This window comes from Gilbertella persicaria, assembly GCF_025201335.1.
Source record: "Gilbertella persicaria strain CBS 190.32 chromosome Unknown B0P05scaffold_6, whole genome shotgun sequence".
Taxonomy (NCBI): Eukaryota; Fungi; Mucoromycota; class Mucoromycetes; order Mucorales; family Choanephoraceae; genus Gilbertella; species Gilbertella persicaria.
The window spans coordinates 642,149-666,681 of NW_026251967.1; the positions used below are offsets into that span (position 1 = coordinate 642,149).

General features: G+C 36.5%; 12 protein-coding genes across 12 annotated transcripts; 6 read left to right on the forward strand and 6 right to left on the reverse strand.

The window, feature by feature from the left end:
* Positions 1-91: 91 nt before the first annotated feature.
* On the forward strand, positions 92-780 carry B0P05DRAFT_529062 (nucleophile aminohydrolase). Its single transcript, XM_051576708.1, has 2 exons — positions 92-409; positions 459-780. Exons 1-2 carry the CDS (start codon positions 125-127, stop codon positions 756-758), a joined length of 585 nt encoding a protein of 194 aa, XP_051438253.1. The 5' UTR covers positions 92-124; the 3' UTR covers positions 759-780.
* Positions 781-1,621, reverse strand: B0P05DRAFT_602313 (Phospholipase/carboxylesterase/thioesterase). The gene is made up of 4 exons (XM_051583266.1): positions 1,445-1,621; positions 1,359-1,402; positions 1,061-1,317; positions 781-1,012 (listed from the first exon to the last, which is right to left on the reverse strand). The coding sequence occupies exons 1-4, from the start codon at positions 1,597-1,599 to the stop codon at positions 791-793; spliced, it is 678 nt and encodes a 225-aa protein (XP_051438254.1). The 5' UTR covers positions 1,600-1,621; the 3' UTR covers positions 781-790.
* Positions 1,622-1,629: 8 nt separating this feature from the next.
* On the forward strand, positions 1,630-3,527 carry B0P05DRAFT_529068 (guanine nucleotide exchange factor). The gene is made up of 5 exons (XM_051576709.1): positions 1,630-1,766; positions 1,813-2,017; positions 2,068-2,924; positions 2,976-3,106; positions 3,152-3,527. The coding sequence occupies exons 3-5, from the start codon at positions 2,071-2,073 to the stop codon at positions 3,469-3,471; spliced, it is 1,305 nt and encodes a 434-aa protein (XP_051438255.1). The 5' UTR covers positions 1,630-1,766; positions 1,813-2,017; positions 2,068-2,070; the 3' UTR covers positions 3,472-3,527.
* A 248-nt stretch (positions 3,528-3,775) lies between these two features.
* Positions 3,776-6,165, forward strand: B0P05DRAFT_485722 (uncharacterized protein). Its single transcript, XM_051575258.1, has 7 exons — positions 3,776-3,809; positions 3,858-4,924; positions 4,967-5,058; positions 5,100-5,173; positions 5,226-5,438; positions 5,490-5,703; positions 5,748-6,165. The coding sequence occupies exons 2-7, from the start codon at positions 4,027-4,029 to the stop codon at positions 5,892-5,894; spliced, it is 1,638 nt and encodes a 545-aa protein (XP_051438256.1). The 5' UTR covers positions 3,776-3,809; positions 3,858-4,026; the 3' UTR covers positions 5,895-6,165.
* Positions 6,166-7,515: 1,350 nt separating this feature from the next.
* Positions 7,516-8,442, forward strand: B0P05DRAFT_529080 (COPI associated protein-domain-containing protein). Its single transcript, XM_051576710.1, has 6 exons — positions 7,516-7,622; positions 7,665-7,698; positions 7,746-7,843; positions 7,896-7,905; positions 7,960-8,014; positions 8,065-8,442. The coding sequence occupies exons 1-6, from the start codon at positions 7,526-7,528 to the stop codon at positions 8,362-8,364; spliced, it is 594 nt and encodes a 197-aa protein (XP_051438257.1). The 5' UTR covers positions 7,516-7,525; the 3' UTR covers positions 8,365-8,442.
* Positions 8,443-9,192: 750 nt separating this feature from the next.
* Positions 9,193-9,705, reverse strand: B0P05DRAFT_529087 (uncharacterized protein). The gene is made up of 4 exons (XM_051576711.1): positions 9,592-9,705; positions 9,505-9,563; positions 9,398-9,448; positions 9,193-9,364 (listed from the first exon to the last, which is right to left on the reverse strand). The coding sequence occupies exons 1-4, from the start codon at positions 9,653-9,655 to the stop codon at positions 9,212-9,214; spliced, it is 327 nt and encodes a 108-aa protein (XP_051438258.1). The 5' UTR covers positions 9,656-9,705; the 3' UTR covers positions 9,193-9,211.
* Positions 9,706-10,476: 771 nt separating this feature from the next.
* On the reverse strand, positions 10,477-11,184 carry B0P05DRAFT_302406 (uncharacterized protein). Its single transcript, XM_051573476.1, has one exon. It carries the CDS (start codon positions 11,074-11,076, stop codon positions 10,597-10,599), a length of 480 nt encoding a protein of 159 aa, XP_051438259.1. The 5' UTR covers positions 11,077-11,184; the 3' UTR covers positions 10,477-10,596.
* A 4,404-nt stretch (positions 11,185-15,588) lies between these two features.
* B0P05DRAFT_463541 (mitochondrial 18 KDa protein-domain-containing protein) lies at positions 15,589-16,307 on the forward strand (the record flags this gene model as incomplete). The annotated part of the gene is made up of 2 exons (XM_051574171.1): positions 15,589-15,861; positions 15,945-16,307. The coding sequence occupies 2 exons, from the start codon at positions 15,589-15,591 to the stop codon at positions 16,305-16,307; spliced, it is 636 nt and encodes a 211-aa protein (XP_051438260.1).
* B0P05DRAFT_302528 (uncharacterized protein) lies at positions 16,124-17,593 on the reverse strand. The gene is made up of 4 exons (XM_051573477.1): positions 17,511-17,593; positions 16,545-17,468; positions 16,349-16,488; positions 16,124-16,257 (listed from the first exon to the last, which is right to left on the reverse strand). Exons 2-3 carry the CDS (start codon positions 17,379-17,381, stop codon positions 16,363-16,365), a joined length of 963 nt encoding a protein of 320 aa, XP_051438261.1. The 5' UTR covers positions 17,382-17,468; positions 17,511-17,593; the 3' UTR covers positions 16,124-16,257; positions 16,349-16,362.
* A 146-nt stretch (positions 17,594-17,739) lies between these two features.
* B0P05DRAFT_485725 (peptidase M18) lies at positions 17,740-19,937 on the reverse strand. The gene is made up of 11 exons (XM_051575259.1): positions 19,681-19,937; positions 19,597-19,630; positions 19,290-19,549; positions 19,170-19,243; positions 18,959-19,112; positions 18,857-18,912; positions 18,694-18,791; positions 18,125-18,645; positions 18,001-18,082; positions 17,867-17,952; positions 17,740-17,814 (listed from the first exon to the last, which is right to left on the reverse strand). Exons 1-11 carry the CDS (start codon positions 19,681-19,683, stop codon positions 17,764-17,766), a joined length of 1,419 nt encoding a protein of 472 aa, XP_051438262.1. The 5' UTR covers positions 19,684-19,937; the 3' UTR covers positions 17,740-17,763.
* Positions 19,938-20,473: 536 nt separating this feature from the next.
* Positions 20,474-21,245, forward strand: B0P05DRAFT_529113 (uncharacterized protein). The gene is made up of 2 exons (XM_051576712.1): positions 20,474-20,682; positions 20,797-21,245. The coding sequence occupies exons 1-2, from the start codon at positions 20,616-20,618 to the stop codon at positions 21,219-21,221; spliced, it is 492 nt and encodes a 163-aa protein (XP_051438263.1). The 5' UTR covers positions 20,474-20,615; the 3' UTR covers positions 21,222-21,245.
* On the reverse strand, positions 21,246-22,501 carry B0P05DRAFT_529115 (serine-threonine protein kinase 19-domain-containing protein). Its single transcript, XM_051576713.1, has 6 exons — positions 22,084-22,501; positions 21,889-22,042; positions 21,749-21,842; positions 21,547-21,706; positions 21,414-21,499; positions 21,246-21,374 (listed from the first exon to the last, which is right to left on the reverse strand). Exons 1-6 carry the CDS (start codon positions 22,384-22,386, stop codon positions 21,320-21,322), a joined length of 852 nt encoding a protein of 283 aa, XP_051438264.1. The 5' UTR covers positions 22,387-22,501; the 3' UTR covers positions 21,246-21,319.
* Between the last annotated feature and the right edge of the window lie 2,032 nt (positions 22,502-24,533).

Here is a 24,533-nt window from a genome sequence, read left to right on the forward strand (position 1 = left end):
GAAGAATTTAATCTCAGATTTAGACGACGTCACTTGGTCCACAAGTCACAAAGTACGCAATGCATCCACGCGTTCAAATAGGTACTTCATTTTTTTTTTCTTTTTCTTTATTATTGTATACATAATGGAGTGTCTTTTTGGAATCACAGGCAATGGATTTACTTTACTCGCTGCTGATACTGTCAGTGCCCGTAGTATTGTAGTGATGAAAGGAACAGAAGACAAGTCGCGCGAATTAAATGCACACACGGTGATGCTTTATACAGGTGAACCTGGTGACACTGTCAACTTTGCTGAATATATTCAACGCAACATCAGGTTATACGGTATCAGAAATGGTCTTGAATTGAGTCCTAAAGCCACAGCCACTTTTACCAGACGTGAGTTAGCTGACTCACTTCGAAGCAGAGTAAGCATAACTTTGACATATCAAATTCAACTAACCACGAAGGGGTTAGCATCCTTATTCTGTCAATCTGATTATTGGTGGTTATGACACAAAGAGCAAAAAACCTGAGCTTTATTGGATTGATTATCTTGGGGCTATGGCCAAATTACCCTTCTGTGCACAAGGCTATGGTGCCTACTTTTGTACATCGCTTATGGATAGATATTATAAGGACGACATGACCCTGGAAGAAGCAAAGAAATTGATGGGCATGTGTATACAAGAACTCAAGACAAGATTTATTGTCAATTTACCCAAATTCAAGGTTCAATTGGTTGATCAAGAAGGTGTTCATGAAGTTGAATTATAATTAAAAACAAAAAAAGAGAGCGTATGTGATGTTCATTCTACAGGAGGAAGGTTTTTTTTGATAAATGCTGCAATGTCTGCTAATTCTTGTTCGTTGGCTGAATGAACAAGGCCAGGATAAGTCTTGAAGGTCACATCATAACCTAAAGAAGTCAATTTTTCAGCAGATGTTTGACCATATTCATATTTGACCACTGGATCTTTGTCACCATGACACATTAAAAAAGGCGTCTTTTTGTTTGCGTCTGAGAGCATCTAATTTTATGTGTGAGATTCATGACTGGTTCTATGGGCTTATCTTACTTGAGGCATCTTGTCAGCTAAACCAAGCCATCCACTACAGGCAACAACACCACCTAGTTTGTATTCTGTGGTTAAGGCATGAACCAAAGAGAGACAAGCACCTTGAGAGAAACCACCCAAGATGATGCGATTGGCAGGAATACCATGATCGACTTCATCGCGAATCAAACGATTGACACTCGTGACAGAAGCAAGTATACCCTTTTCATCTTCATGCTTGAATCCACTCTTATCTAAACTAGAAAGATCAAACCAGCCTAACAAGCGTCAATCATAGACATAGGCTATATATCCTTACCTGGCATAGGATAGCCTCCATTTAAAGTAATGGGTCTAATAGGACTGTTCTATTTGTTAGATGGCATACATAACAGTGATCCTTACGCATTAGGAAGCACCCATTTAACATAGGGGAATAGATTCGATAGTTCTTCAGCCAAGAAACTCCAACCAGCACCTGTATCACCAAGTCCATGACAAAAAAAGACAGTGGCTGTTTGTTTTACCTTGGCTGAAACTATGACTGAAGTTAAAGACATTTTTTTTTAAAAAAGAAAAGGGGGAAACGTGTTGAATATATTTTTATTTTGTGACGTTGGATGTATTTCTTTCTTTTTGTTTTTAATTATGGTTTTAAAGCGATATCAACAGTTACAAAAATCAGAACTCTTTGAGTTTTTGAGTGATTTCGAAAAGACATATGACTGTAAAGAAACACACTTGTTATCTAGTTTTGTTACTCATCTCAGTAGTTACTTCATCTAGTGAAAAACAAGAGTTTTTACTAGTACTTTTGACTGACATGATGCAACAAGACTGGGATGATCAAGGTATGTTTAAACACTATATAAGAATGATATTTGATTCTATAGCATTACAGTAAAGACACAGGCACTGTCTGTCATAAGAACCTTAGGTAGAAATCCACTTGGATCAGATCCTATTTTTACAAAAGAGGTAATTCTACATTTTAATGTTGCACTTCAAATTCATGCTTCATTTGTTAGGGCATGATTACTTTAATGAAATTGGCTGGTATTTATCATCCCGACCAAGTGACAGACACAACAGTATCTCGGGAAGCGCTTAAATGTATAGCCAATGCTATCTTTTTAAATGAAGAAGCCAAGGCCTATTTAGAACAAGAAAAGGGGCTATATGCACTTCAATCCCTATTGCAATCTAAACAACTCAGCCTCGAGACACAATTCCTTACTTGTCGTATTTTGTTCTTCATGACTGTCAATCGACATGATTTAGTGCAACAATTAATAGATGCAGATATTGCATCTTCCATTGAAAAAGTCTTGTCGGACAATGTGTCTTCATTAGAAGATCCAGATAAAAGAAATAAGCTGGACAAGAACACAGTCATCAACCCCTGGACAGTTACGAGTGAAGCATTGAAGCTCTTGTTTAATTTACTCTTGGTTGAATCCCGCCAATCAGACACACCAGATGCCACAGACACATTTAGACAGTGTCTTGTGCCTGTGTTCCATTTACTGTTTGCAGTGCCTTATCCTGAACCACAGCCACTGGCACCCCCTCATTCACAAGGTATTCATGCACTCATGCAGTTTCCCTTTGAGACGATTGCTGTTGTATGGCGAGCACAGAAAGAGTGGACCAAGACACTCTATAATACAGTAGAAGAAGGGGCCGAGTTTGTCGTGAATATTCTGGTCAATGTGCTTGACCGTGCTATTCATGTCTTGATACCCAATGGTGACCCTGATCATACAGATCATGAACAACAAGCAGATGCTGCTATTGCCCCTGTTCTTTTGGTCTTGGCTACATTGGCTGAAGGCAGTCCTTATGTTCAAAAGAGCTTGAGTGCAAGAATGTTACCCAGTACAGAGTAAGTTGATGTAAGGCCCTGTATATGTCTATGTTACTTAGAGCTCTTTAGAGACCGTATCCGTCCAGTGCATGAAGGTAATAGTCTCCCTGCTTATCTTATTCGATTCATGACAAGCACCATGATGCCACAATCCCGCAATGCCGTCTGTGAGACATTGTTTATTCTGTGTAACAAAGATGGTAATGTTGTCAATTATGAACCTTGTCGACTGATCACCTAGATAGCCAACATGTTTACACAGCAAGTGGGTTATGGTAATGCTATCGGTTTCTTGGTCAACAAAGGTATTCCCATGGATCCCCCTCAAGACCATGATGAACTACATGATATTAACCCCATCACGGGCCAATTCACTTCTTCTGAGAAACAAGGCCCTGACCTGAAAGACATGACAGACGAAGAAAAAGAAAGAGAAGCAGAAAAACTGTTTGTGCTATTTGAACGATTGAAAAAGACAGGTATTATCGATGTTGAAAATCCGATTGCCAAAGCTATGCAGGAGGGTAAATTGGAGGAAATCAAGAGTGATTCAGACAGTGAATAAAATGTTTCCTTTATAGTAACTTCTTTACATAAAAACTTACTTCTCCTTTTTTTTTTTTTTTTTGTCTCTCTCTCTCCTTTTCTCTCTTTTTATTTTCAAAAACATGTCTTCAAAAGAGGGTCATTCAGGACAGAAATTTTGGCCACTTAAAAAGTTTAATTTACACCATTATCCACAAAAGCAACTTTATGGATTCTCAGCCTCTCCTTCCAAAGTAGCAGAAGAAATGAGAGCCATTGTCAATGGTAAACTTAAATGGACTTAAGAAACAAGCGGTTGATACTTGTAGGTCATGCTATATTAGAGAATCAAAAGCGAACAAAAAACAAAAAATTAAGGTACATATATCCATTCCTTCCTCCTGATACTGACATGCATCCTATCAGTTTACTGCTTTCATCTAAAGGCTGTAAAGATGAAGACCAAACATGTTTAGCGCCAACTGTTTATGATCTTACGAAACAAAAATCGACAACACAAACAACAAACAACAATAACAACACCATCATCCAAAAAACTGGTAAAGAAATTAAGGCAAAAGTCACCAAGAATACCATGACTGCCAAATCAGCTGGTTCAGGTATACTGACCACAGGTAGAGCCAGCGAAAAGACACTAGCCAAGCCAAAACTAACAGAAGATCGAGCCAAGACCAATCCAGCCTCAAGCCATAAACCGAATGAACGAACACAGCCTATCGTGATGTCAGAAAGTGTGCAGAAACAACTTCAAGATGCATTGGACTCACACAGTGAGATGCAAAAGTCAAGTCCTAAAGAAGACCATGCCATTGAACATCATGATAACATGGACATAAGTGTTGATAGACCCATTCAACGTATTCAACGACTAAGACCGGCAGCCTCATTTGCTACTATGCGTCAATTAGCCAATACAAACCATCAAAAGATACAACACATGAAAAAGAGACCTGTTTCGTTTATGGATGCTTCTTCTCAATACGATGAGAATGATGTATCCGTGCATCTACTCAGCCAAAGAGCCGGTGTAGAAGATCAACAGGTACCTTTTTTGAGTGCATCTCCCTCACCACCTTCCAGTGTGGCTAGCGGCAATAGTTATCGAATACTATCTCCCTATGTTCACAATCTGATTATCAAAGATGGAGATGGACACCGCATTATTCAGTGTGTAGGAATCGATGACCATCCGTCCAGTATTGAACATGATAGGCCTCCACCAGCCGAAATGACAGACGAATATGCCTTCATGTATTCAAGGCCACCATTAGAAGAACCAAAGTTATGTTGGATTTATCAACAACAGGATGCTCTCGACTCACATCATATCAGAAGCTCAAGTCAATGTAGACGCAAAGACAGTGTGAAATCATTCAGCAGTTTATCTAGCTATGACACAAAACTTGAACAATTAAAAAACAAGCTCGAAAAAGAAAAAGCGACGATTAAAGCACTTCAAAAGCAGAAAGAAGGTTTGTAACACCTGTGCCACCCTATGATTCATGATTTGATAGCTTACAACAAGGATGTGATCTTTCTAAGTCAGAATGTAGATGAATTAACAGTGGACAATATGGAATGGAAAAGACAGTTTGAGACTGAAAAGGTAATGTCCTTTGTCATAAAGCTTCTGTTCAACTTTGGTAGATACAAAAAGAGCGTCTTCAAGAGGAACTGTCGAAAACAATGACTCAATTAGATAAAGCTACTGAGCACATCAGGTAATCAACACAAACAACAACAACAACAACAATTGACACTCCTGTGATTTAGACGACTTGAAAGTCAAAACCAAACCTTGATATTCGAATTAAAGAATAAGGAGTTGGAAGAAAAAGCTTCTCCTGCATTGGAAGGCGCTGAAAAAGCATTAGCTACACAACTTCAACATACACAAAATCAAGTACGACTATTAAAGACAGCCATGGAACAGTTTTTAAGAATGGGTATTTTTAGTGATGCATTGACTGTGTCTTCTCCTACAAAGTAAGATCCTCCTATAATCTTTATAGAAATACTCATCCATAACTATCATAGTTCAACTGAAGCTTTTGTATCAGATATTCAGAAACCACGTCGCTCTAGTTCAACAAAAAAGAACCCATCAAAACAAACAAACGAAAAAAGACAGAAAGGATCAAAGACACCACAAAACAAGTTACCACTTTCTCCTCAACCGAGTGAAAACAAAAGTATCTCTACTGAGGAACTCGATATTCAACTTCGAGAACTCGTACGTGAAAAAGAAATTGTAAGTTTATTCATACCAAAGGGAAAGAATTAATAGCCTGGTAGCTTCAAGCTGAATATAGCAAGGCACCCTCAAGTGGTGGCAATGCACTCCTTCGAAGACGAAGAGAAGAACTAGAAACCAAATTAGATAACATAGACTCTCAAATGTGCCGAGTCAAACTAAAAATGAGACATCGCCATATCATATAAGTATTTTTCATTTCCTTTTTGAATAAAAATAAGCTATCAGACTTGTAGCTCCTTCCTTGCCGTGTTCTTGGAATATAGAACAGGCGAGATCATCAACTGACAAAAGCTGTTCAGAGAACAACAATGGCCACACTTCACTCAAAAGAAGGTCTACTGACAATCATCGACTAGCTTTGGGATTGTATCTAGTTTAGAAAACCTAGAATTGAAACATACTGCATACAGATCCTGTAGAGTACGGTCACTAAAGAAAACATAAATTGCTTACTTTTGGTCTCCTTATATACTTTTTTTTTCTCAAAAAATTTTTTTTCCTCTGTGACTATAGTGATGATCCAATCAAAGAACTAGTAACGATTCCATTGAGACTGTCATTTCAAAAATTTACATGACTTGAAGCAGCCAATCAGCAGCGTTAGTTGCTTTGAAGCTAGTGAAAGACCAAGACATCTTCAGAGGCAATGGATAATATATACATTTGTAAGTATCAACAAGGAAAGACATTCACCTTTGACATTACAGATGTCTACAACATACTTTTTATGTGACATGACTAATTTAAATAAGATGTTTATTATTAATAATTATCGTCTAAGAAACAATCAATAGCCGTATTCTTGTAGATGCTGTATGGTCAAGCCTTCATAGCTTCATATACTGATGTTTGCTGGACACAAAAGATAAGTAGAACCGGAAATAAACAAGGAATGAGGCAGATGGGAGTCGATGAAGTTACGAGTGTGGATTGTTTGTTGTCTTCTGGGGACGATTGTAGGCGTATTCAACGAGACTTAACCACGCCTCTGAGAAGAAAATAATGTTGATGTATTCTGCGATGTGTGGTTTGTCCATAGCTATTAAATAATCGAAACATTTCATATTGAATAGCCATTGGAAGTTCACAGAGAGATATGTCTATCACTGTTTGGACACGGGTCTTCATGTTGCTTGTCTGTCCTCTCTGTTCCTATTCTCTTGGCTTTGTGGCTGCAAGTTGAGTCGCTCCTGACTGAACCGATGTGATCCTTCCCATATCCAAAAGCATCAACATCAGCAACAAATATCTCTCGGTCTTTTCTCCTTTTTTTTTTTTTTTTTGTTCCTGACCAGCTATTGCTGGTCTAATGAGATTCAACTATCTCCTCATATCCATGTAAGTATTTTACATGTCCTAATTAATATCTGTTACTAATTTATTCCTTATAGCTCAATGTAAATAACAATATTAATATTAATTATGTATCCCATGCTCTGCTCAATTTTTAAAATTTAATTTTTCACCACAACAAAGTGTAATGGAGAGTGGTTTCGTTTTTTCAAACCAATCAAAACTAACAAATCCATGCCCTTAAAATCTTCTCAAGAGCGTAATTATATTATATAATTCTGACTCAATAGTGAAATACAGAGTTCCTCTAAAAGAAAAGACAATATGCGTTTCTTTTACTATTGTTAACATCAAATCATTTTGGTTAGTAAGACTTATTTTAGTGATTTCATAAAAATTGTACTACAACATATATAATGCTATTGTTTCTTCTAAGCCTCACTGGCATATTAGCACTAAACTAAGGTTAAATATCACAACCAAAGCCCATTATTTTATTACTCTTTCTTCTTGATTTAACGCAATGTCATCAAATACTACTATATTTTACACAATACTCAATGTTCTAGCAATCCTTTGCATTATTCTCAGTTTAGTGGGAAACTTCATGACCTATTTCTGTATGTTCTTATTGTATGTTGTATATGCTAACATATGAATAGTCTGGAATTTTATTCTTATTGGTATCTTTAAGATGTGTGTATTCATTAGCTTACAAGGACATATACTCATACAATATTTAGTATTTTAGTAGTTCTCTTGTTAGCTGTGGAATTCATGCAAACACCTGCTTTGATCAAGCCTTTCTCTTTTATGTTCTATTTCCTTGGTCGTGGTCTCTGTAAGTGTTAAAAGCAGATAGCATCATTTACTGTTACTTATTCATTCTACAGTTTATTTCTTGTAACTATTATGTTGCTCGCTATAGTCAGGCTTACTTTTTATTTCTTTATTTAGCTTTGGTTTCCTTACGATGGGCATTGATATCCTTTCGATCATTGCTGGATTTATTGTAAGTCATAGCTTGCATAGAACAAGATGTAGACTAATCAGCAATGATAGCTTGTTCTCTTGGGTATCATTTATATTGGCATTCATTTTGCTTCTCGTAATAAGGAACCCGAATCCATGTCATTCGTCAGGTACCAACGTCTTACCAGTGGCATGTCTCACGAATTACCTACTGCTGCTAATCGCCAAAACACCTATCCTGTGGCTCAACAAGTGCCTCTTTCTCAACCTAATCCAAGCAACCATGTTTTGGCTGAAAAACATAGTCAAACTCAGATAAGCATTGCTATGCCTGTTCAGTCTACTGAAGTTACGGATCAAGAAAAAACAGAAGAAAAAACAGAAGTTTAGTTTCTTCATGATAGAACTTACATATCATTACCAACATGCTAAATTATATTTATGTATACATTCAATACCAATAAAACTTAACTTTTTTTAATATAAAAAGACTTGTTTTTTCAGCCTTTCAAAACTAGATCTAGACATATAAACTATGAGTCGTCAAAAAATACAGCCCTTCAAACTCTCATTTCTCCTTAACAAAGAAAAAAACAGTGTTTTCATGAGTACGCCAAGACCAATACGTATTTTTTTTTTTTGAGTTTGCGGTACCTTGAAAGGATTGTAAAAACCAGTCTGTTTGTTTCTGCTTACCCAGAGATTGTATATGCTTGTACAGTCATGATGTACATTGATAATACTTCTTTGTGTAAAGCTAGGATTCCTAAAAGGAAAAAAAAACGATTGTGTTACGAATAGCCTTCAATAAAACTTATCATGACGTTTTTTATTGGCCTTAAGGCCCCGTTTTAAATTACTAACCTATGCCATACTTAAAGTGCCAACGACAATCAATATTTGGATTTGAATCATTTTTCAGACGGTTGGGAGTCATGTCATTGCTTTTATGATTCCAAATCCCCTTTTTCTGAAAGTGCTTGTGTAAACAAAAAAAAAAAGAGAGAAAGACAATCACTCCACATGAAGTTGGAAAACGATATGTACATCAATGAAGTTTGAATCAAAAATTATATGCATTACAATTTTATTATTTCGATATTCGGTGAATACAGTCGACAAAACTAGTATTTTTCATACAAATCAAAACTGATTTATTTACCTATTGATAAGAGTTATAAAATGGAATGATTTATTTTTGAGAAGACTTCTTGCCTGTAGAATCCTTAAGCCTTCGCTAATTAAAGCTCAGGCACCACATTCGAGGTGGCGCTTTGTCGGGTGAACATGGTAGGGTGTCCTTGGCCGTTCCAAATAGATTGAACGTTTGTGAACATATTCTTTGAAGCCATAACGTCTCGATTCCAAAAAATATTGCAGTTTTTGCAAACTAATACTTGATGAATCTTCCGTTTTTCGATACCACTTCCTTGCGTAATATGCTCCAATTTATTTCAAGGCACGAGTTGCAAGTCTTTTATAATACAGAAGTGCCAATATTCAAATTATGATCAAGTAAACATTACAAACCTTGGAAGTCTTATACTCGTCTATGTCCAGAAGTAATAACTCTCCGCGTTTTTCATTGTCTGTACAACTTTTCAATGACGCCATAACGTAAACCTTTAAACTTGACATGCGACTTGTTTTTCAAACCATCTCCAAAAACAATCAATGGCATTTTACTTTGATCACCTTCTTCAAACTTTTCCTTATGTGCTCTTCATTCAAGTTATTAAGAATATTTCTTTAAGGAGAAGAATATAAGAAATATGTGCTATACCTTGACCTCATTCCCCCTGTATTTGGTGGATAATTATCATGATGACCGTATTGATAACTGCTTGATGTCTTGCGTCTCTTCCGTTTATTCTTTTTGGTGTTCTTTCTTTTCCTTTTGTTATATTTTTTTTTTGCACCATTAATGAGAATGTTGACTGCATTTTCAATTGCTTGTTGAGAGCCTTTGTAGCTGCACTATTTGATTTTAGCAGTGTTAAAGCCGTAAAGATTTGCTAACGCTCGAAAATGTTGAAGAGCATACATAACATATTCTGTATAATGTTGGAGTTTTGCAGTTTTGGGTGAGTGAAAGTGGGTTTCAATCTGCTCTATATCCAAACTTTTCTTTCTATCTTGCTCTAGCTTTTGTCGGTTGACAGTGCCATTCATGTTGTAATACTCGGCAGTTGACAAACGCCTCAAATCGTTTTTACCATGATAGGATACAAAGACACCTATTTGGATCGACAGTGCAAGGACGAAAGTAACGATCAACCTCTTCACTAGTGAAATCATCTACCTTCAGGGACACTTTATCATTGGGTGATATGGAGTGAATCTTTCTGCAGAATGAGACCCTACATGTATATCCATCCGTGTAGATACTGTTTAAGAACATTTTTTCTTTTCTTTGTGGTAATTGTTGTAAATCTTCAAAGCTGTATATGTAAGATCATTGTGAGTGAACTGTCTGTATCAATTATTTTGAAAATGGTTTCAACTCACCTGTTGAGCAAAGTTAAACACCGTCTCTTCAGGTCTTTTTTTGGACTACTTCTTCCAAAAATACCAACTATGTTTTGGCCATCTACTTTTATAAAACGCCATTTAAAACCTGGATTAGGAAATAACTGAATAGCCTTGGTGGTTGAAATTTTGGTTATTGTTCTCTGTTGATGAATTACGCTGTTTTGGCTTCTTCTTTGGTCTTCTTCTTTGGTCTTCTTCTTTGGTCTTCTCCTTTGGTCTTCTCCTTTGCTGGATTAATGCCACTACTGCTTTTACGGATTGTTGCTCTTGCTGGGCTACTTCTATTTGTGATTGCTGATTTTTGGCAATTGTTGACTCGTAGTTCTCAAGTATATACCTCAAAGCCAGCAATATATCAAAGGGAGCTTTGTTCAATGCATCCTTGGTTAAGGGGGTAGCAGATAATCTGTTTTTTACTTGCAACATTAAAGGGTTTAGGAACAGACAAACCCTTGCTTTCATTTGCTCATTTAACGAGCTTGCTATGTTTTCAGCGGTAATAGTTGTTGGACCAGAGGAAAACAATGTTTCCATTACGTGATTGTACACAATGTGCTTCACTTCTGGCATCTTTAAGTTTTATTAATGAGTATTATTAGTTCCGTTGGCAAAAAAGTTAAACCTGGGCTTGATCCTACATGACTTACCTCAAAAGAAGTGCGCAGCTTATATACAATAATTGTTGTAACATGTTGCGATTGTTTCACAGGCAGTCGATAAAACTTGACCATAGTTTTTATGCCTTGAATTTTTATCAGCAAGTCTATATCGTCAGAATCATTCAACTCATCCTATGTTCCATGCAGATGAGGGATATGATAAGAGTATTTTTGAGCAAATTCGCCAATCTCCATTGATTAGACGACACACAGAATACCAAAAGTTTTGCTGAAAGAATTCATTGCTCAAGCCTTGTGGGTGTTTTAAAATGTAATAATTCACAAACAATTGGGCTTTGAAGATAACTTCCCTCAGGAACAGAGACAGGCCTTGTGTTTTTTCTAGAATCACATTAAAAGCATTATCATCAGGCGTTCGTATGAATGACCTTAAGGGAATTGGCATTGAATATCTTTCACCTGAAGAGCCCAGATTTTGCTGAATTAATTCTGATAAATTGAAATTGTAGTTCTGGCATTGTTTACTTCTTGCGGAAGCATGTCCTCTCTCGCCACATGATTTACATATCACACCTTGCGTAGATGGTAGAGAACTACGCGCAATTTTTGCGTCCTTTTTGAGTTTCTTCTCTTCAGACGTATCTTTACGCTTGACGCCTTGTAAAGAATGTAAGCTTTCTTGACAGTTCTTTTATCAGCAAAACACTTTACCTCGCTTTATTGTCGGTTGTCTTATTTGGTTTTCTGCTACTCCATGTTGTTCATTTTACTTGCTTTGTTTCTTTAGTTTAATCAAGTTTTCCACTTCTGGATATAATGGCGTACGCATACTTTTTTGAAAGAGAAAGTAAAAATGTCGACAACTTCTACTTACCGTGCATAAACCTTGTGTAGCCAAAACCTTAAAATTCATTTGTGATTTTTTTTTAGAAAAAAAAACACGAAAAATTGAAAGTGACGCGTCATCAAAACATAGCCTACGTGACTTTTTCCAAGGCCCCCATAGTTGTGTTATTTTTTTGATAAACCTTTTTGTTCTTGTATACATTAATTAGATGTGTGGTCAGTTTAATGACAAGGGTCCATCTTAGTTTTGGCAACTAACTGATCTTCCTGGTTGAGATAATTGTTCTATTTGCTTACCTTGCAATGATACCGTTTTATTACTGAAAGTGTATTTCATCGATAGCTTATATCCAGATGGTGAAGATAGCAAGTTTTTTCTTCAGTGACAAAGGCTTATCTTAAAGAAATACTTCAGAATAAAATACAAACTTGCAGGGAGGCATTGCAGGAACTCTTATAACGGTTTGATCGCGAAATACGACACAACTTATTCAGCTACACTTATTTTGTACGATATCAATATGATAATTCAATGGTAAAAGCGATGTAAGTAATAACATCTAGACAAAATAATAATTATAAAAACAACGATGGCTTTTACTAATTCGTATTTTCTAAACATGTTAATGTCGTCAATGGTTGTAAACGTGGATATTCGGGCAAGTATGTGCGACAAGAAGGGTGTAGCTAAGTGAATACAATCGACCGCTAAGACCTGGGAGAAGCTGATGTAAGCCGCCAATAAGTCCGCCGGTCATTGTCTTCATGGCATTGAGTCTTGGCTATGGATACATCACGGGGACACCAGGCAGATTGTAGTGGCAAGTTCTACGTTTTTATGCTGATACAGTGTAAAAGCTTATGGGATGGCGGTTACAATTTGAAATCCTGAAATGCTGCGTGTATTTACGCTGTAATCGATCGCTAAGACCTGGGAGAAGCTGATGTAAGCCGCCAATAAGTCCGCCGGTCATTGTCCTCATGGCATTGAGTCTTGGCTATGGATGCATCACGGGGGCACCAGGCAGATTGTAGTGGCAAGTTCTATGTTTTTATGCTGATACAGTGTAAAAGCTTATGGGATGGCGGTTACAATTTAAAATCCTGAAATGCTACGTACACTTCTTAGCTGTACTTATTTTGTTGCTAATATGATGCTTTATGAGTGTATCATAACTTGACGCGTACCTTACCCATATTATACCGATTAAAGGAAAGAGTATTGTCAATAGCAAAAAGGCTGGAATTGGTGGAACTTCAAAAGTCAAAAGGCATTACCGTAAATCCTGCACTACCAGTATCATGGCTCCGAGGATCAATGGATCCAAAGATGAAGGTCCTGAAGTAGTTCTCTACAGTTTGATCATGTATATTCCCTATGCAAATTATTGCTAAAATTCTTTAAATATAAACATGAAATCAAATGTGTACATAACATAAGCATTTAAAAACGAATAAAATATAGTTAAACCTTTATTAACCAGTACTGTCGATCATTGAAGTCATTTTTAAGATAGGGTTGTTGATGGAATATGCATATACACCAAACGGAAATATTATTCGCGCATTTCTGAAAAAAAGATATGCGTACTTTTAAAAAAATAAATCGCACAGAAAAAAAAGAAAATTTAGCGTAGTATTTGAAAAAAAATTAGCATGCTTGTGTATGCGCAAATTGCGTGAGTTTATTAAATAGGTCTGCGTTGAAGGCAATCTTCAAATTTAGCAGCAGAGTATCTACAGAAGCCTTTAAGATCACTGTACAGAATTCTATTACAAGCATCGGCTATTCTCAAAGTCAATGTCTCCTCTTCCAAAAGCTGTTCCCTCTTGAGTTTGCTTTTGCAAGCCAACCAGAATTGCTCAATGGGATTAAGCTCAGGCGAGTAAGGGGGAGGTACACGCACTTATAGCCTCGGCTCTCAATGAGATTCTGAATATCTTGATGCTTATGAATAGGAGCATTGTCCATGATCAAATAATGGCCACGGAATTCCTCATGACGATCCATGACATCCAAAACACTACTGATGAAATTGAAGTAATGTCCAGTAACTATACCACTGTTACTGGCCACTTTTGCATTTGAACCTCCTGCTGCTTTTCTTTTCTTTGATGAGGGTAATGCTCTTGGTCTTCTTACACTAATGTTAACAACACCAAAAGGCGAGATGGCACCCAAAATGGTAGTAGTTTTTGCTCTTGTTTTGGGCACTTTCACGATCGCACGCTCGCCTTCTTTGGACCAAGAGAAATTTCTCTTAAGGTTGATATGGAAAGCAGCTTCGTCAATGAACACACAGTTGCTAGTGAAGTCCATATCTGTTCTCATCCGTCTCTTCACCCACTGATAGCGCTCTTCGATTTTTTCAGGGCTGTTTCTCTCGAAAGCTTGTAAACGAGCCTGCTTGAAGGTAATCTGACACTTATCCTTGACAAACTTGTTGAAACCGCTTTTACTGATATCGAGTTTGCCAAATTTTTCCGTCAATACGTCAAGCATGTCGTCCAATATAACGGAATTTGTGTTCTCGTCTGCCCATTCGATCATGAAATCTCTGTGCTCATCAGTTAAAATGGGCGGTCTGCCTACAGGTCTTCCACTGCCTGTAGCCCTTTGGATATACTCCTGAGGATCTTTGTTGTCCTTGGCTACCCAGCCTTGTGCTGTTCGAACATTAATGTTGAGGGCCAAGGCAGCAGCACGAACACTCATCCCTTTTTCTTCGACAAGAAAAAAAAGCTTTTCTTTTTCAGCATCCTTGTAGTGCTTATATGCTTTTGTTCAGCTCTGCAGGTAACTCAGCTTTCTTTTCGATCCCTTTCTCGAGAGGCTTTAAATCAGTGTATCTATCGTAGTCTGTTACGCTTTCGACTGGATACATCTCGTCGTCAATTTCCATTTCAAACTCTACAACTTCGTTTCCTTCAATGTCATGTTTTTAAAAGTACGCACATCTTTTTTTCAGAAATGCGCGAATATTTTTCCGTTTGGTGCAGTCTTATGAGATCGTACTATGATATAGTTTCAAAGTCAGAAATGGTGTTGTTCATTATAAAAAAACAGTCATGATGAGCTTTACCTTGTATTCTCTCCTTACAAAGAATGAACATACAAGACTTTAATAGTACATTTTATTGATTATTGAAGATTTTTTAGAGACATTATGTGAATGATTTCATTAGATAATGCGAGTGTCATTGTACTTTTTAAGCTGGATGTGTCTTTACTTAATACACAGTTGGCGAGCAATCACTCGCTTTTTCTAACGTTATAAGTGAAAAAGACCAAAAGACTTAAGCAAAAATCTACAACTTTTATTACTATGTCAAAGCTAATTAACTGCACTTGTGTGTAGTTTTAAGCAATAGCTCACATTTAAAGGAGTGACATACGCTTGTCCGAGGCAGACCTTTCATAGCCGGATATATATATTGTAAAAAAAAAAAAAGAGATCGACATACAATGACGGCTTATTGCCGGGGAGTAGTTACAAATAGTTTATCCGAAAGTAACCCTATCATGTGCATTCTCTATGGACCCTTTCATGACATAATTTCATCCTTTTCTTTTTTTTTAATTTTCTTTTTTTTTTTCACTTTAATATAAATTTCCATGTCGAATCCACACGAAGAAACATTGCTCGAAAAAGCCAAAGAAGGAAAGATTGATTCTCTTGAAGGAAAGGCACGTTACCTTGCTTATGGTGCTCGTATCCGTACTGCGCTTTTGGCCTCGACTCGTTATTTAGCCTATACCTCTGAAGTGGGTGAAGCATTCAGGCCTATAGCTCACCCTGCACTTGTCACTGCTGCTTATGGTGTAAGCTGGCTTTATTTAGGTTTGGATGTATCTTATGAAGGTTATAAAGCTGCTCATGCCGGTCAGGTAAACAAAAAAAAAAAAAAAAAAAAAAAAAAAAAAAAAAAACTCTCGAAGAAAAAGACAACGTTTCTAAAGACCAAGAGTAGGATAAAGTCATTGTGGCCACCACAGTCGTGAAAAGAGGTGTATTTCAGTCTATTGCTTCTATGCTTGCTCCTGCAATTACTGTCCATAGTATTGTAAAATATAGTGCATATGCATTTAAAAACGTCAAGAATCAAAAGGTAAAAGGATGGGGTCCAACTGTATTGGGTCTTGGTATTGTGCCAGTCTTGCCGTATTTGTTTGATGAACCCATTGAACACGTGATTGACAAGGTCTTTAAGCCAATTGAAGAAAGAGTATCAAAGCAAGTGGTGCCTAGATTAGGACACAATAAGATTGGCGATGATTTACCTACTGAACAACAAATTGAAGCCAAAGAACAAATTGATAAAAAGACGCGATAAATAGAGATGTTACATTTATATATTTATATTTATAAAGTTACATAATATACAAAATTTAGCCAGTAATTCGTTTACTTGGATCTATAAAGCGCCTTGTCCATTCAGCATTTTCCAAGTCTGAAACAACAGATAATTGAAGTAAACAAGGTAAACAGCAACCTGAACAACATAGACAGAATGACTTCAAAAAGAAGGGGGGGGGATTAATTTCAACTCCTTAGGGATCAAATAACTTACAAGCACAATAAATAATGGAATAAATACACTTGACATTGGAACATACAAGACACCATCTAATCTCCTTGCAATCAGACCAATCAAAGCATAGCTTAGAATTCCTATCATCATAAATGCAACAGCACCAACCAGCACGGTGATTTTACCCTGTTGAGCTATGTCGGGCTGAGTCATACGTGAATAAACACAGTATCGATAGACTAATTCCAAAGCCCATTTAAACCCTGTCAGATAAACGGGTATAAACACAATGACCCAAGAACAAGTGATGTACTGATCAAGACGTAAAGCAATCAACAAGAACGTACAGAACCTTAATACACTAAACCAACATTGAGAGAATATAAAAGCAGGTATCTTTTGTCTTTCTAGCATTGAATCGAGTGCTAAACAGCCCACCAATATCTTAATTCCATTCAGGATCCATGCAATACCTTCATATACAAAATAAGGGATAAATATATTACATGCTGACCAATTCAGACTGGAATTCAATTGAAGGACAATAAACACTTGGAAAACAATCAGCAAGGTGAATTGGATCAAATAGACAGATTTTTGACAACCTTGGATCCATGGATCGTATTGCTTGCTCTCCTGTTCCTGAGTGGGTCTGAATAGATAATGAACAAGACTGAACAAGAGAATAAAATCCACTATCCATGCTGGTATCCACACAAATGGCCATGGCCATAACACGATTCCATCAATGCGAACAACCAACAAGCCAAAGAAGAGAATCAAGAGTGTAAATAAGAGTGATACTGTCACCAGAAAAGTGCATAATAACGAATCAATCTGTGGATCAAACAATGGGCTGATTACCGTGTCCATCATTTGAAGCCCCAAGTCGCCGTATTTGTCGTACACCCTTCGTTTATGTTCGTCGCTTAATACTTCATAGGCGTGGCTTATCTCTTTAAACTTGAAACAATGAGTTTTCGATGATATGATGAAGAAACTTACTCTGTCTGCACTTGTTGGATTTTTATCAGGATGGTATTTTAATGCTAATTTTCGATATGCCTTTTTAGAGTGTATGAACAAAACTAGAATCTCAATGTATAAATGTTACTTTTTTAATGTCATCTGCAGTGGCAGTCTTGTATATACCGAGGATTTGATACAAGTTCAATTCTTCCATCGTCATAAAGAAAGAAAAAGAAAATAAAAAACTATTGAACCTCCTTAGATTATATATATATATATATATATATTTTTAATCAACAATGAACTTTTGTTCTAATGCAGCAAATTCCTCATAAAATACCTAAATAGATCCATATTAATGAACGCGTATTTCTATATCTTTCTATACTTGCCTTCAAAAGGTCAATACCATGCTTCACATCATCAGTACCACCAGTTTCACGAATAGAATGCATACTCAATTGAGGATTACCAATATCTAATCTTATATCAACCATACTTTTTCTCTCTTTTACTACTCTCTTACCAACAGTACGAAGACCAAGTTTTGCACTTAACATAGGACCAATAGTTGAGCCACAAGGTGAATCATTGCGTACGACAAATTCCTATGACATGTTAGTTTCCCCCTCTCCCTTTTTTTTTTTTACCTGAATTGGAATTTGATGCTTTTTAGCTAATTCTTTCAAAACCAAGCTAGTGACAGCAGTAGTAGCATAACGTTGATTAGCATTGATCTTGATAACAGTACCCTTATGCATTTCAGGACGATGGTTTTCTTCATGCTTTTCAGAATAATTGGGATTCACAGCATGAGCCATGTCAGCACTGACCAAGATACTCTTATGAATCGCTTCTTCAAAAGCAGTGGCAGAGACATGAGCAGCATCTACCACATGTGTATTGGCCAAACGCAACAAGGTAGCAGGCAACAAGTTAGAGTCAGCACCATGAGCTGTCAAGGATCCAACTTCTTCATTATCAAAAAGTGCAGCCACACGAATGTTGGTGTCATTCTCAAGATCCTTGGCTTCACACAAAGCCTTGATAGCACAATAAGACATGCCAAGGTTATCAAGACGAGGTGAGAAAATGAATTCATTGCATGCACCACCAATCGTGGATTTCTGAGTATCGTATACAGCGAGTTCGAAATCACGAATTTGATTGGCTATCAGCAAACACTGTTAGACAGTTAGACATGATATAAATTACTTACGTTGAATACCCATTTCATCAGCCAAGATTTGAATCAATAAAGGATGATGATGAGCTTGTGCTTCAACACCTTCCATGGCTTGAATACCTGATAATTGACTAGAACAGAAGAAACCAAATCAGATCAAGACAAAAAAAAAAAAAAAAAAAAAAAAAAAACTTACGCTTTTGCGGTAGTAGCAAGAATAGGAGCTAATTGTGTTTCCTTATTGAAGGCAAACTAACAGAATAACAATGAGACATATAGACTTATTTATTGAACTTACACTGTCATTTGTAGTACGGTCCAAATGAATAGCCAGTGTTGGAATACGTAAAATGGGTCTATCAACCTTGACTAAAGTATGATGAAAAGTACCATTTTCATGTTCAACAAGCACACGGCCAGCAACACTCAAATCTCTATCAAACCAAGTATGCCTATATATATATATATCATTATCTTTTTTGATGGTGCACAATTCAATAGAAGCTTACCAAATACCACCACCATAGAGTTGAACACCCACTTCAAGGTAGCCTGACTTTTCCTTTTTCGAAATAGGTTTGACCTAATTCATACAGTATGAATAAACCAGCTTCAATGGAATAACTTACCTTGAGACAAGGTGAGTCTGTATGGGCGCCAACAATGGAGAAACCATGGCCAGGATGATACTTTCCACCCACTTCAAAAGCGACAATAGCAGAGCCATTACGGGTAAAAAAGTATTTACCTTGACGCTTAATCAAGCCGTCATTCCAACTGTCGCGTTCCTTAATCTCTAGAAATCCAGCAGCCTTTAACATCTTTGCAGATTCAAAAGTAGCATGAAAAGGAGAAGGAGAGTTATTGACAAACTCGACAAAGTCAAGGGCTACAAAACAGGATTAATTCATCGAGATAAAAATTGGGTTTTTGTACCTTCTTGTGGAATAGTAGGATTAAACTTTTGAGTCTATGCAAGTCATATAAGTACTTTTAGAAGAACAAAACTTGTCATTTTACCATTAGGATTGCAATGAAGAAGAAAGAAAGAAATATATGTTTTCCCTTGTTTTGGGAATTATTTCTGTAAATGGCAAAATGTATTTAAATACAGTTGCTCACTAGAAACCTTTGATTCTGTACTTTATCTAATATGACTTGATTTAGATAACTCAATCAAAGATGTCAAGTAGTTTTAGTATGTGTAGAGCTTAGGTATTCTATTCAATCAATACGTGTCTTTTAACTCTTTTGAACTGTTTTTGTTTTGTTTGTTTTGTTTTTATTTATATGAAAAGCAAGAAAAAAGAATTGCATTTAGTACCATAAGAGAAGAACAAAGACAGAATCATCAGCATGGTATTAAAATTATTCTTTTGAAGAAACGACAAGCTTGCTGATGACTTGTTATATGTCTCATGGGTAAAAGTAAAGCAAGAAATATCTTTTTAGTTCAATACAATACAGAATCGTAGACACTCCGCTAAATCTGCTTTTCTTAGTGCTAAATTTGAACGACACAATCACTTATGCCTTCAAACAATAGTAAGGGGTTAGTCTGAGAATAGATATCATATATTTAAATGACATCTCTTTCCTAAAATATAAGCATACCGATGCTTTTTTAATCTAAAAAAAAAAAAAAAAGAATGCTTCGAATTTAAGGTCTATATTCTGTCAGGTGCATTTGAGTTTAAACTGCCAAAGTTGAAGGAAGTCTGTCTACATTGTATTACAGCATGTTTGTCTTCCTCCTCCTCCTCCCCCCCTTTTTTTCATGTTTCAAGAAAACAAATCACTTTCTTAGTTTTCTATAGAACTGAAGGCATATTCGTACTACTGTTTATATTCTATTTAGTGCATTAATGACAGAAATACAAACGTTTGTGCATCTTTATATTGGATGTCAATTGCCTATTTTATTTCTTCTTTCTTCTTTCTTTTTCATAAAATAGATGCGCTTCTCAACCAACAATCCTGTTTCCTTAACTCATTCTCCTAACGACTTTTTGTCTCTCTCTAGTAATCTCAGAAAATTTTTCTCTATTATTAAATCCAAATTACCTCAACACCATAAAGTCAGTCCAGAACCAGCCTGCTTGATCAAGAATGATGCCCATACTAGGATTAGACGAGTGCCCAAAAAAGAAACAGCTGTCACTAAACAAGAAGACATCAACCGTAATTTAAGAAACTATTACGCCAACACAAACTCAAATAAAAGCCAACTAACAGAGGATGATTCAAGTCTACAGAAAAGCAATGAAGAAAGACAAACACGTCACAAGGCTGTCAAGCAATATCAGGAACAATCATCTGAGCAACAAAGACACTGGAAAGAATATTCCAACTCGTCCTTTGTTGACATAAACACATATGCACCACTGAAATTCAAAACGCATGGTTATGTCAGAGATACTCGATCCAACTCAGACTGTTTACGAATCACCGCGATAAAGAATCAAGCACAAGTTGTTGTTCATACAAAACGACCTTACCTTAAGAAACGAAGAGACCCATTTGAATGGGGAAAGTCTTCTCCCTTACGAACTGAAGTTTAGTATATGATTGTAAATAGCTTATTTTATCATTATTATTATTATTATTGTTAATATTATTAATATTATTACATTCGTTTATATATATATATATGCATGAATTATTTGCCCCCTTTGTCGGTTAGTCGAATTAAATCTCCCATTGGTGTTTTATGCCTATAAACTCAGTCAGATGATAGATATGAATGTACATACCTCTCTACTCTTCCACTACCAATCAGATCATATAACAAAAAATCAATACTAAAATTAGTCTTGTGAAGTTTCTTTTGTTTCAGTAACTATAGACAGATATCAGAAAACAAACAAGCTTCTCTATTATACTTGCTTTTTCCATCATATCATGCGAATGTCTTCTTTTTAACATGCGTTGTATCTCATTTCTTCCTGCATTTAATTTTGACATAAAAGAGCCTTGTTCTCTGATTGAAAACCAAAAAGAGTCCAGACGAGAATGAGGCAACAATAGGCCATAAGAGACCAATTGTCTATTATGAATCTAAGCCATGTGTTGTCAGAGAAATACATACGCTAGATTCCTTTCTGTTAACTTGAAATCCTGAATTAATGTGCTCTTTAAAATCGAGACTGACTTGTATTGGTCAACAACAGTCTCAAACACGTCTATCGGTCACATATGAATCAAAATGAAGCTCTATGTCACTATTACCAAACACGATTGGATCCTCTTTGGACTTTATGGCATGGTCCTTGGCCTCCTTCACACCATTGACGTAGTCGCTTGTCTTGATCAACAGAAATTCATCTTCTAGTGTACCCACTATATGTATTTTCCTATATAGACCATTTTGAAAGGCTTGTTGCTAAAACAAATAAACAAGGTATTATCTCGACTTGATCATACCAATTCTCGATCGACCATCGTATTATTAGGTATAATACTATACACTTGGTGTACTAGGCAAACAGGTAAATTGGAGTTAGGATTGGCTTTTATCAAATAATCAGCTGTGGTCAATGAATCAGAATCTAATTTGAACAAAGCCTCATCAAGATCATCATCAAAATCATCCGATCCATCCTCTTGTTTCCCAGACTGTTTTCTAGCCAAGTCTCTTTTAATGCCATAAGCATCTGGCTTTTGAATTTTTCCGTGCTGTGTCTGATACAATTGTTGCTCTACTGCAAGTAACCTGCGTCTCTTCATTTAAGAAAAAGGTAAATACTTGGTACACGAACTATTTACACGGACTAAGAGCTCCGACGACCAAAAAATATGATGTTTTTAATACTATGGTTCAACTAGAAACGTTACACCCACTTAAGCCATTTTTTTTCTTTTATAAATATCTTTATTCTCTTTGTTGCTTTTCTTTTCTCTTGGGAATCTTTTCTTATGGGTAATATTAGGGGTACCCGAATATTCCAAATTAGGCCATTACCCTTCATAAATCCTACCTATCTAAGTGCGCTCCACACCCGAAATTTCTACAACCCAAAGGAGTTTGGATACAAATGTTGTAATAAAGAATATTATTTTTCGCTTACGATTTTTTTTTTTTTGGGTTCCCTGCTTGTATGGAACCTGGCGGAGTCATAACAGCTATTATGAATTGATTGTTTGTCGTTCCTAAAACAACTGTTGTTGCCTCCGCTTCGGCTCCCAATGTGGTAAATGCTTTCAGAGCCACGCTTTCTTTTCAGCAATAATATAAGTAACTCCCTTTTCCCTTATATCTTTCAAAGCCGTGCACCGCGGATTAAATGGTGAATGATATCAACCAAAACGCAAATATTAATGAAGACAATGGATACATTACAGCAGACCAAGCCGTCGAACTGTTTTGACGATTGGAGATTGAAATACAAACACAACGAGAAGCACAATACCAAGGAACACCATTGCCGATGGAAATATCACAAAATCTGGATAACTCGCCAAATTATATACTCAAAGAAGAATTTAAACGATTCAAAAAACATATTGCAAAATACACACACGAGCCTTGGACTCAACAAGAACAAATCAATAAAGAACTTATCCCTGAGATCAAGAGACATAAAACAGATACATTCCAGGTCATCAACACTATCTACAAATGTGTTGAAAACACCAGAATACAAGCAAGGGCAGCTACTGGGATTTATGAACAACTCGTTCTATTACAACAGACAATGGTTTCTAAAAATGAAGAACAGCAACAAATCTTTGCAGGAATCATGGACCAAACTCGCAATCTCGCCACATTTGGATATGGCACAGCAAAATTTCAAGATAAAGAAGTCAAAGAATTTGCAACAAGAGCATTACGTTTACTAGCAAGCATGCAACATGTCGGACGAACAGAAGATGACGAACGCACAGCCAATGCGTTCGATGAAGAATTCATTGCAGATTTACACCAAGCCAGATTCCAACAACGAATCATTACAAGCGCTACATCCAACTAAGGCCATAGTCATGGATATAATCACTCAAGATTTAACAGAGGATATTTTAGAGGTAACCAAAGAGGTTTTTCAAGACAATATCAACATAATGGACATTTGCAGTCGAGAGGGAGAGGTCGTTGAGGCTTCTTCCCATGAACAAACAACGCTCAGCCCTCCGCAAACAACAACACCAATCAGCAACTGTAATTCAACACATGAAACAGTCATTACTGTTGTGAGATGAGGAAAGAATAGATATTAAATAAGAGAAAAGATGAGAACACAGAGAAAGTCCGTTAGAACTTGTATAGGTTTTTATTTCTCCAAAAAATGTTATCCTTCAATTGCTATAAAATGTCGAGGTATTTATACTTTTTCTTCTCGGTCAAAATATTGTTTTGGGTTAGCTTCTTGACTACGGATTGATTTGTTAGATCAGGAGCAATTAAGAGAAATGCCTTTAGAGAAAGTTGTCAGCTCAGCCAATAGTGCATGATCTGACCTGAACTTGAATAAACTATTACATATTTGTCAAATGCCAATGCTAATGTATTTGTCAGCTCTAACTATCACTTTATGAGGGCCATTAATAATAACAGAGTCACTAGGCTCATAATCTCTGACTATGAGGATGATGTAGTACTTCTAGTAGAATGAGTGAATGTCAGTGACTATAGATCCATTGCGATTGCCATAGATGTGATCTGGTCTTTTGCCATGATTATCATTTATTGATCTATGCATATGAATTCATATATGTTCACAACATTTAGTTTGAGAAATCCTTTCATGATTGAGAGTCTTTTCTGACTGAGATGCCCCTGTAATGAGCACCACTTTAAATTGTGTGGTCTATAGTAGAAAATATAGGAATGGGTGTGTAGCGAGTACCAGGTATATAATCGTCCAACCTTTAGATAA

What these genes read in the sequence shown, in the direction of transcription:
- B0P05DRAFT_529115 (XM_051576713.1), bottom strand. Translation starts at nt 22,386, where the DNA reads ATGAAGAGACGCAGGTTACTTGCAGTAGAGCAACAATTGTATCAGACA. An exon ending in CGATGGTCGATCGAGAATTG is followed by an intron (nt 22,043 to 22,083) that starts GTATGATCAAGT and finishes TATTTGTTTTAG; the next exon opens with CAACAAGCCTTTCAAAATGG. An exon ending in AGAGGATCCAATCGTGTTTG is followed by an intron (nt 21,843 to 21,888) that starts GTAATAGTGACA and finishes TGTGACCGATAG; the next exon opens with ACGTGTTTGAGACTGTTGTT.
- B0P05DRAFT_529080 (XM_051576710.1), top strand. Translation starts at nt 7,526, where the DNA reads ATGTCATCAAATACTACTATATTTTACACAATACTCAATGTTCTAGCA. An exon ending in CTTATTGGTATCTTTAAGAT is followed by an intron (nt 7,699 to 7,745) that starts GTGTGTATTCAT and finishes TACAATATTTAG; the next exon opens with TATTTTAGTAGTTCTCTTGT. An exon ending in CGATCATTGCTGGATTTATT is followed by an intron (nt 8,015 to 8,064) that starts GTAAGTCATAGC and finishes CAGCAATGATAG; the next exon opens with CTTGTTCTCTTGGGTATCAT.
- B0P05DRAFT_485722 (XM_051575258.1), top strand. Translation starts at nt 4,027, where the DNA reads ATGACTGCCAAATCAGCTGGTTCAGGTATACTGACCACAGGTAGAGCC. An exon ending in GACAGTTTGAGACTGAAAAG is followed by an intron (nt 5,059 to 5,099) that starts GTAATGTCCTTT and finishes CAACTTTGGTAG; the next exon opens with ATACAAAAAGAGCGTCTTCA. An exon ending in AAAGCTACTGAGCACATCAG is followed by an intron (nt 5,174 to 5,225) that starts GTAATCAACACA and finishes CCTGTGATTTAG; the next exon opens with ACGACTTGAAAGTCAAAACC.
- B0P05DRAFT_529068 (XM_051576709.1), top strand. Translation starts at nt 2,071, where the DNA reads ATGATTACTTTAATGAAATTGGCTGGTATTTATCATCCCGACCAAGTG. An exon ending in AGAATGTTACCCAGTACAGA is followed by an intron (nt 2,925 to 2,975) that starts GTAAGTTGATGT and finishes AGAGCTCTTTAG; the next exon opens with AGACCGTATCCGTCCAGTGC. An exon ending in TATTCTGTGTAACAAAGATG is followed by an intron (nt 3,107 to 3,151) that starts GTAATGTTGTCA and finishes TCACCTAGATAG; the next exon opens with CCAACATGTTTACACAGCAA.
- B0P05DRAFT_302406 (XM_051573476.1), bottom strand. Translation starts at nt 11,076, where the DNA reads ATGCCAGAAGTGAAGCACATTGTGTACAATCACGTAATGGAAACATTG.
- B0P05DRAFT_302528 (XM_051573477.1), bottom strand. Translation starts at nt 17,381, where the DNA reads ATGATGGACACGGTAATCAGCCCATTGTTTGATCCACAGATTGATTCG. An exon ending in TTCCATTATTTATTGTGCTT is followed by an intron (nt 16,489 to 16,544) that starts GTAAGTTATTTG and finishes TTCTTTTTGAAG; the next exon opens with TCATTCTGTCTATGTTGTTC.
- B0P05DRAFT_602313 (XM_051583266.1), bottom strand. Translation starts at nt 1,599, where the DNA reads ATGTCTTTAACTTCAGTCATAGTTTCAGCCAAGGTAAAACAAACAGCC. An exon ending in AAATGGGTGCTTCCTAATGC is followed by an intron (nt 1,403 to 1,444) that starts GTAAGGATCACT and finishes CAAATAGAACAG; the next exon opens with TCCTATTAGACCCATTACTT. An exon ending in TAGCTGACAAGATGCCTCAA is followed by an intron (nt 1,013 to 1,060) that starts GTAAGATAAGCC and finishes ACATAAAATTAG; the next exon opens with ATGCTCTCAGACGCAAACAA.
- B0P05DRAFT_485725 (XM_051575259.1), bottom strand. An exon ending in ACCGTACTACAAATGACAGT is followed by an intron (nt 18,913 to 18,958) that starts GTAAGTTCAATA and finishes TTATTCTGTTAG; the next exon opens with TTTGCCTTCAATAAGGAAAC. An exon ending in TGATGAAATGGGTATTCAAC is followed by an intron (nt 18,646 to 18,693) that starts GTAAGTAATTTA and finishes GTTTGCTGATAG; the next exon opens with CCAATCAAATTCGTGATTTC.
- B0P05DRAFT_529087 (XM_051576711.1), bottom strand. Translation starts at nt 9,655, where the DNA reads ATGCCATTGATTGTTTTTGGAGATGGTTTGAAAAACAAGTCGCATGTC. An exon ending in TGTCAAGTTTAAAGGTTTAC is followed by an intron (nt 9,564 to 9,591) that starts GTTATGGCGTCA and finishes AAAGTTGTACAG; the next exon opens with ACAATGAAAAACGCGGAGAG. An exon ending in ACGAGTATAAGACTTCCAAG is followed by an intron (nt 9,449 to 9,504) that starts GTTTGTAATGTT and finishes GTATTATAAAAG; the next exon opens with ACTTGCAACTCGTGCCTTGA.
- B0P05DRAFT_529113 (XM_051576712.1), top strand. Translation starts at nt 20,616, where the DNA reads ATGCGCTTCTCAACCAACAATCCTGTTTCCTTAACTCATTCTCCTAAC. An exon ending in CGACTTTTTGTCTCTCTCTA is followed by an intron (nt 20,683 to 20,796) that starts GTAATCTCAGAA and finishes GGATTAGACGAG; the next exon opens with TGCCCAAAAAAGAAACAGCT.
- B0P05DRAFT_529062 (XM_051576708.1), top strand. Translation starts at nt 125, where the DNA reads ATGGAGTGTCTTTTTGGAATCACAGGCAATGGATTTACTTTACTCGCT. An exon ending in CTGACTCACTTCGAAGCAGA is followed by an intron (nt 410 to 458) that starts GTAAGCATAACT and finishes CGAAGGGGTTAG; the next exon opens with CATCCTTATTCTGTCAATCT.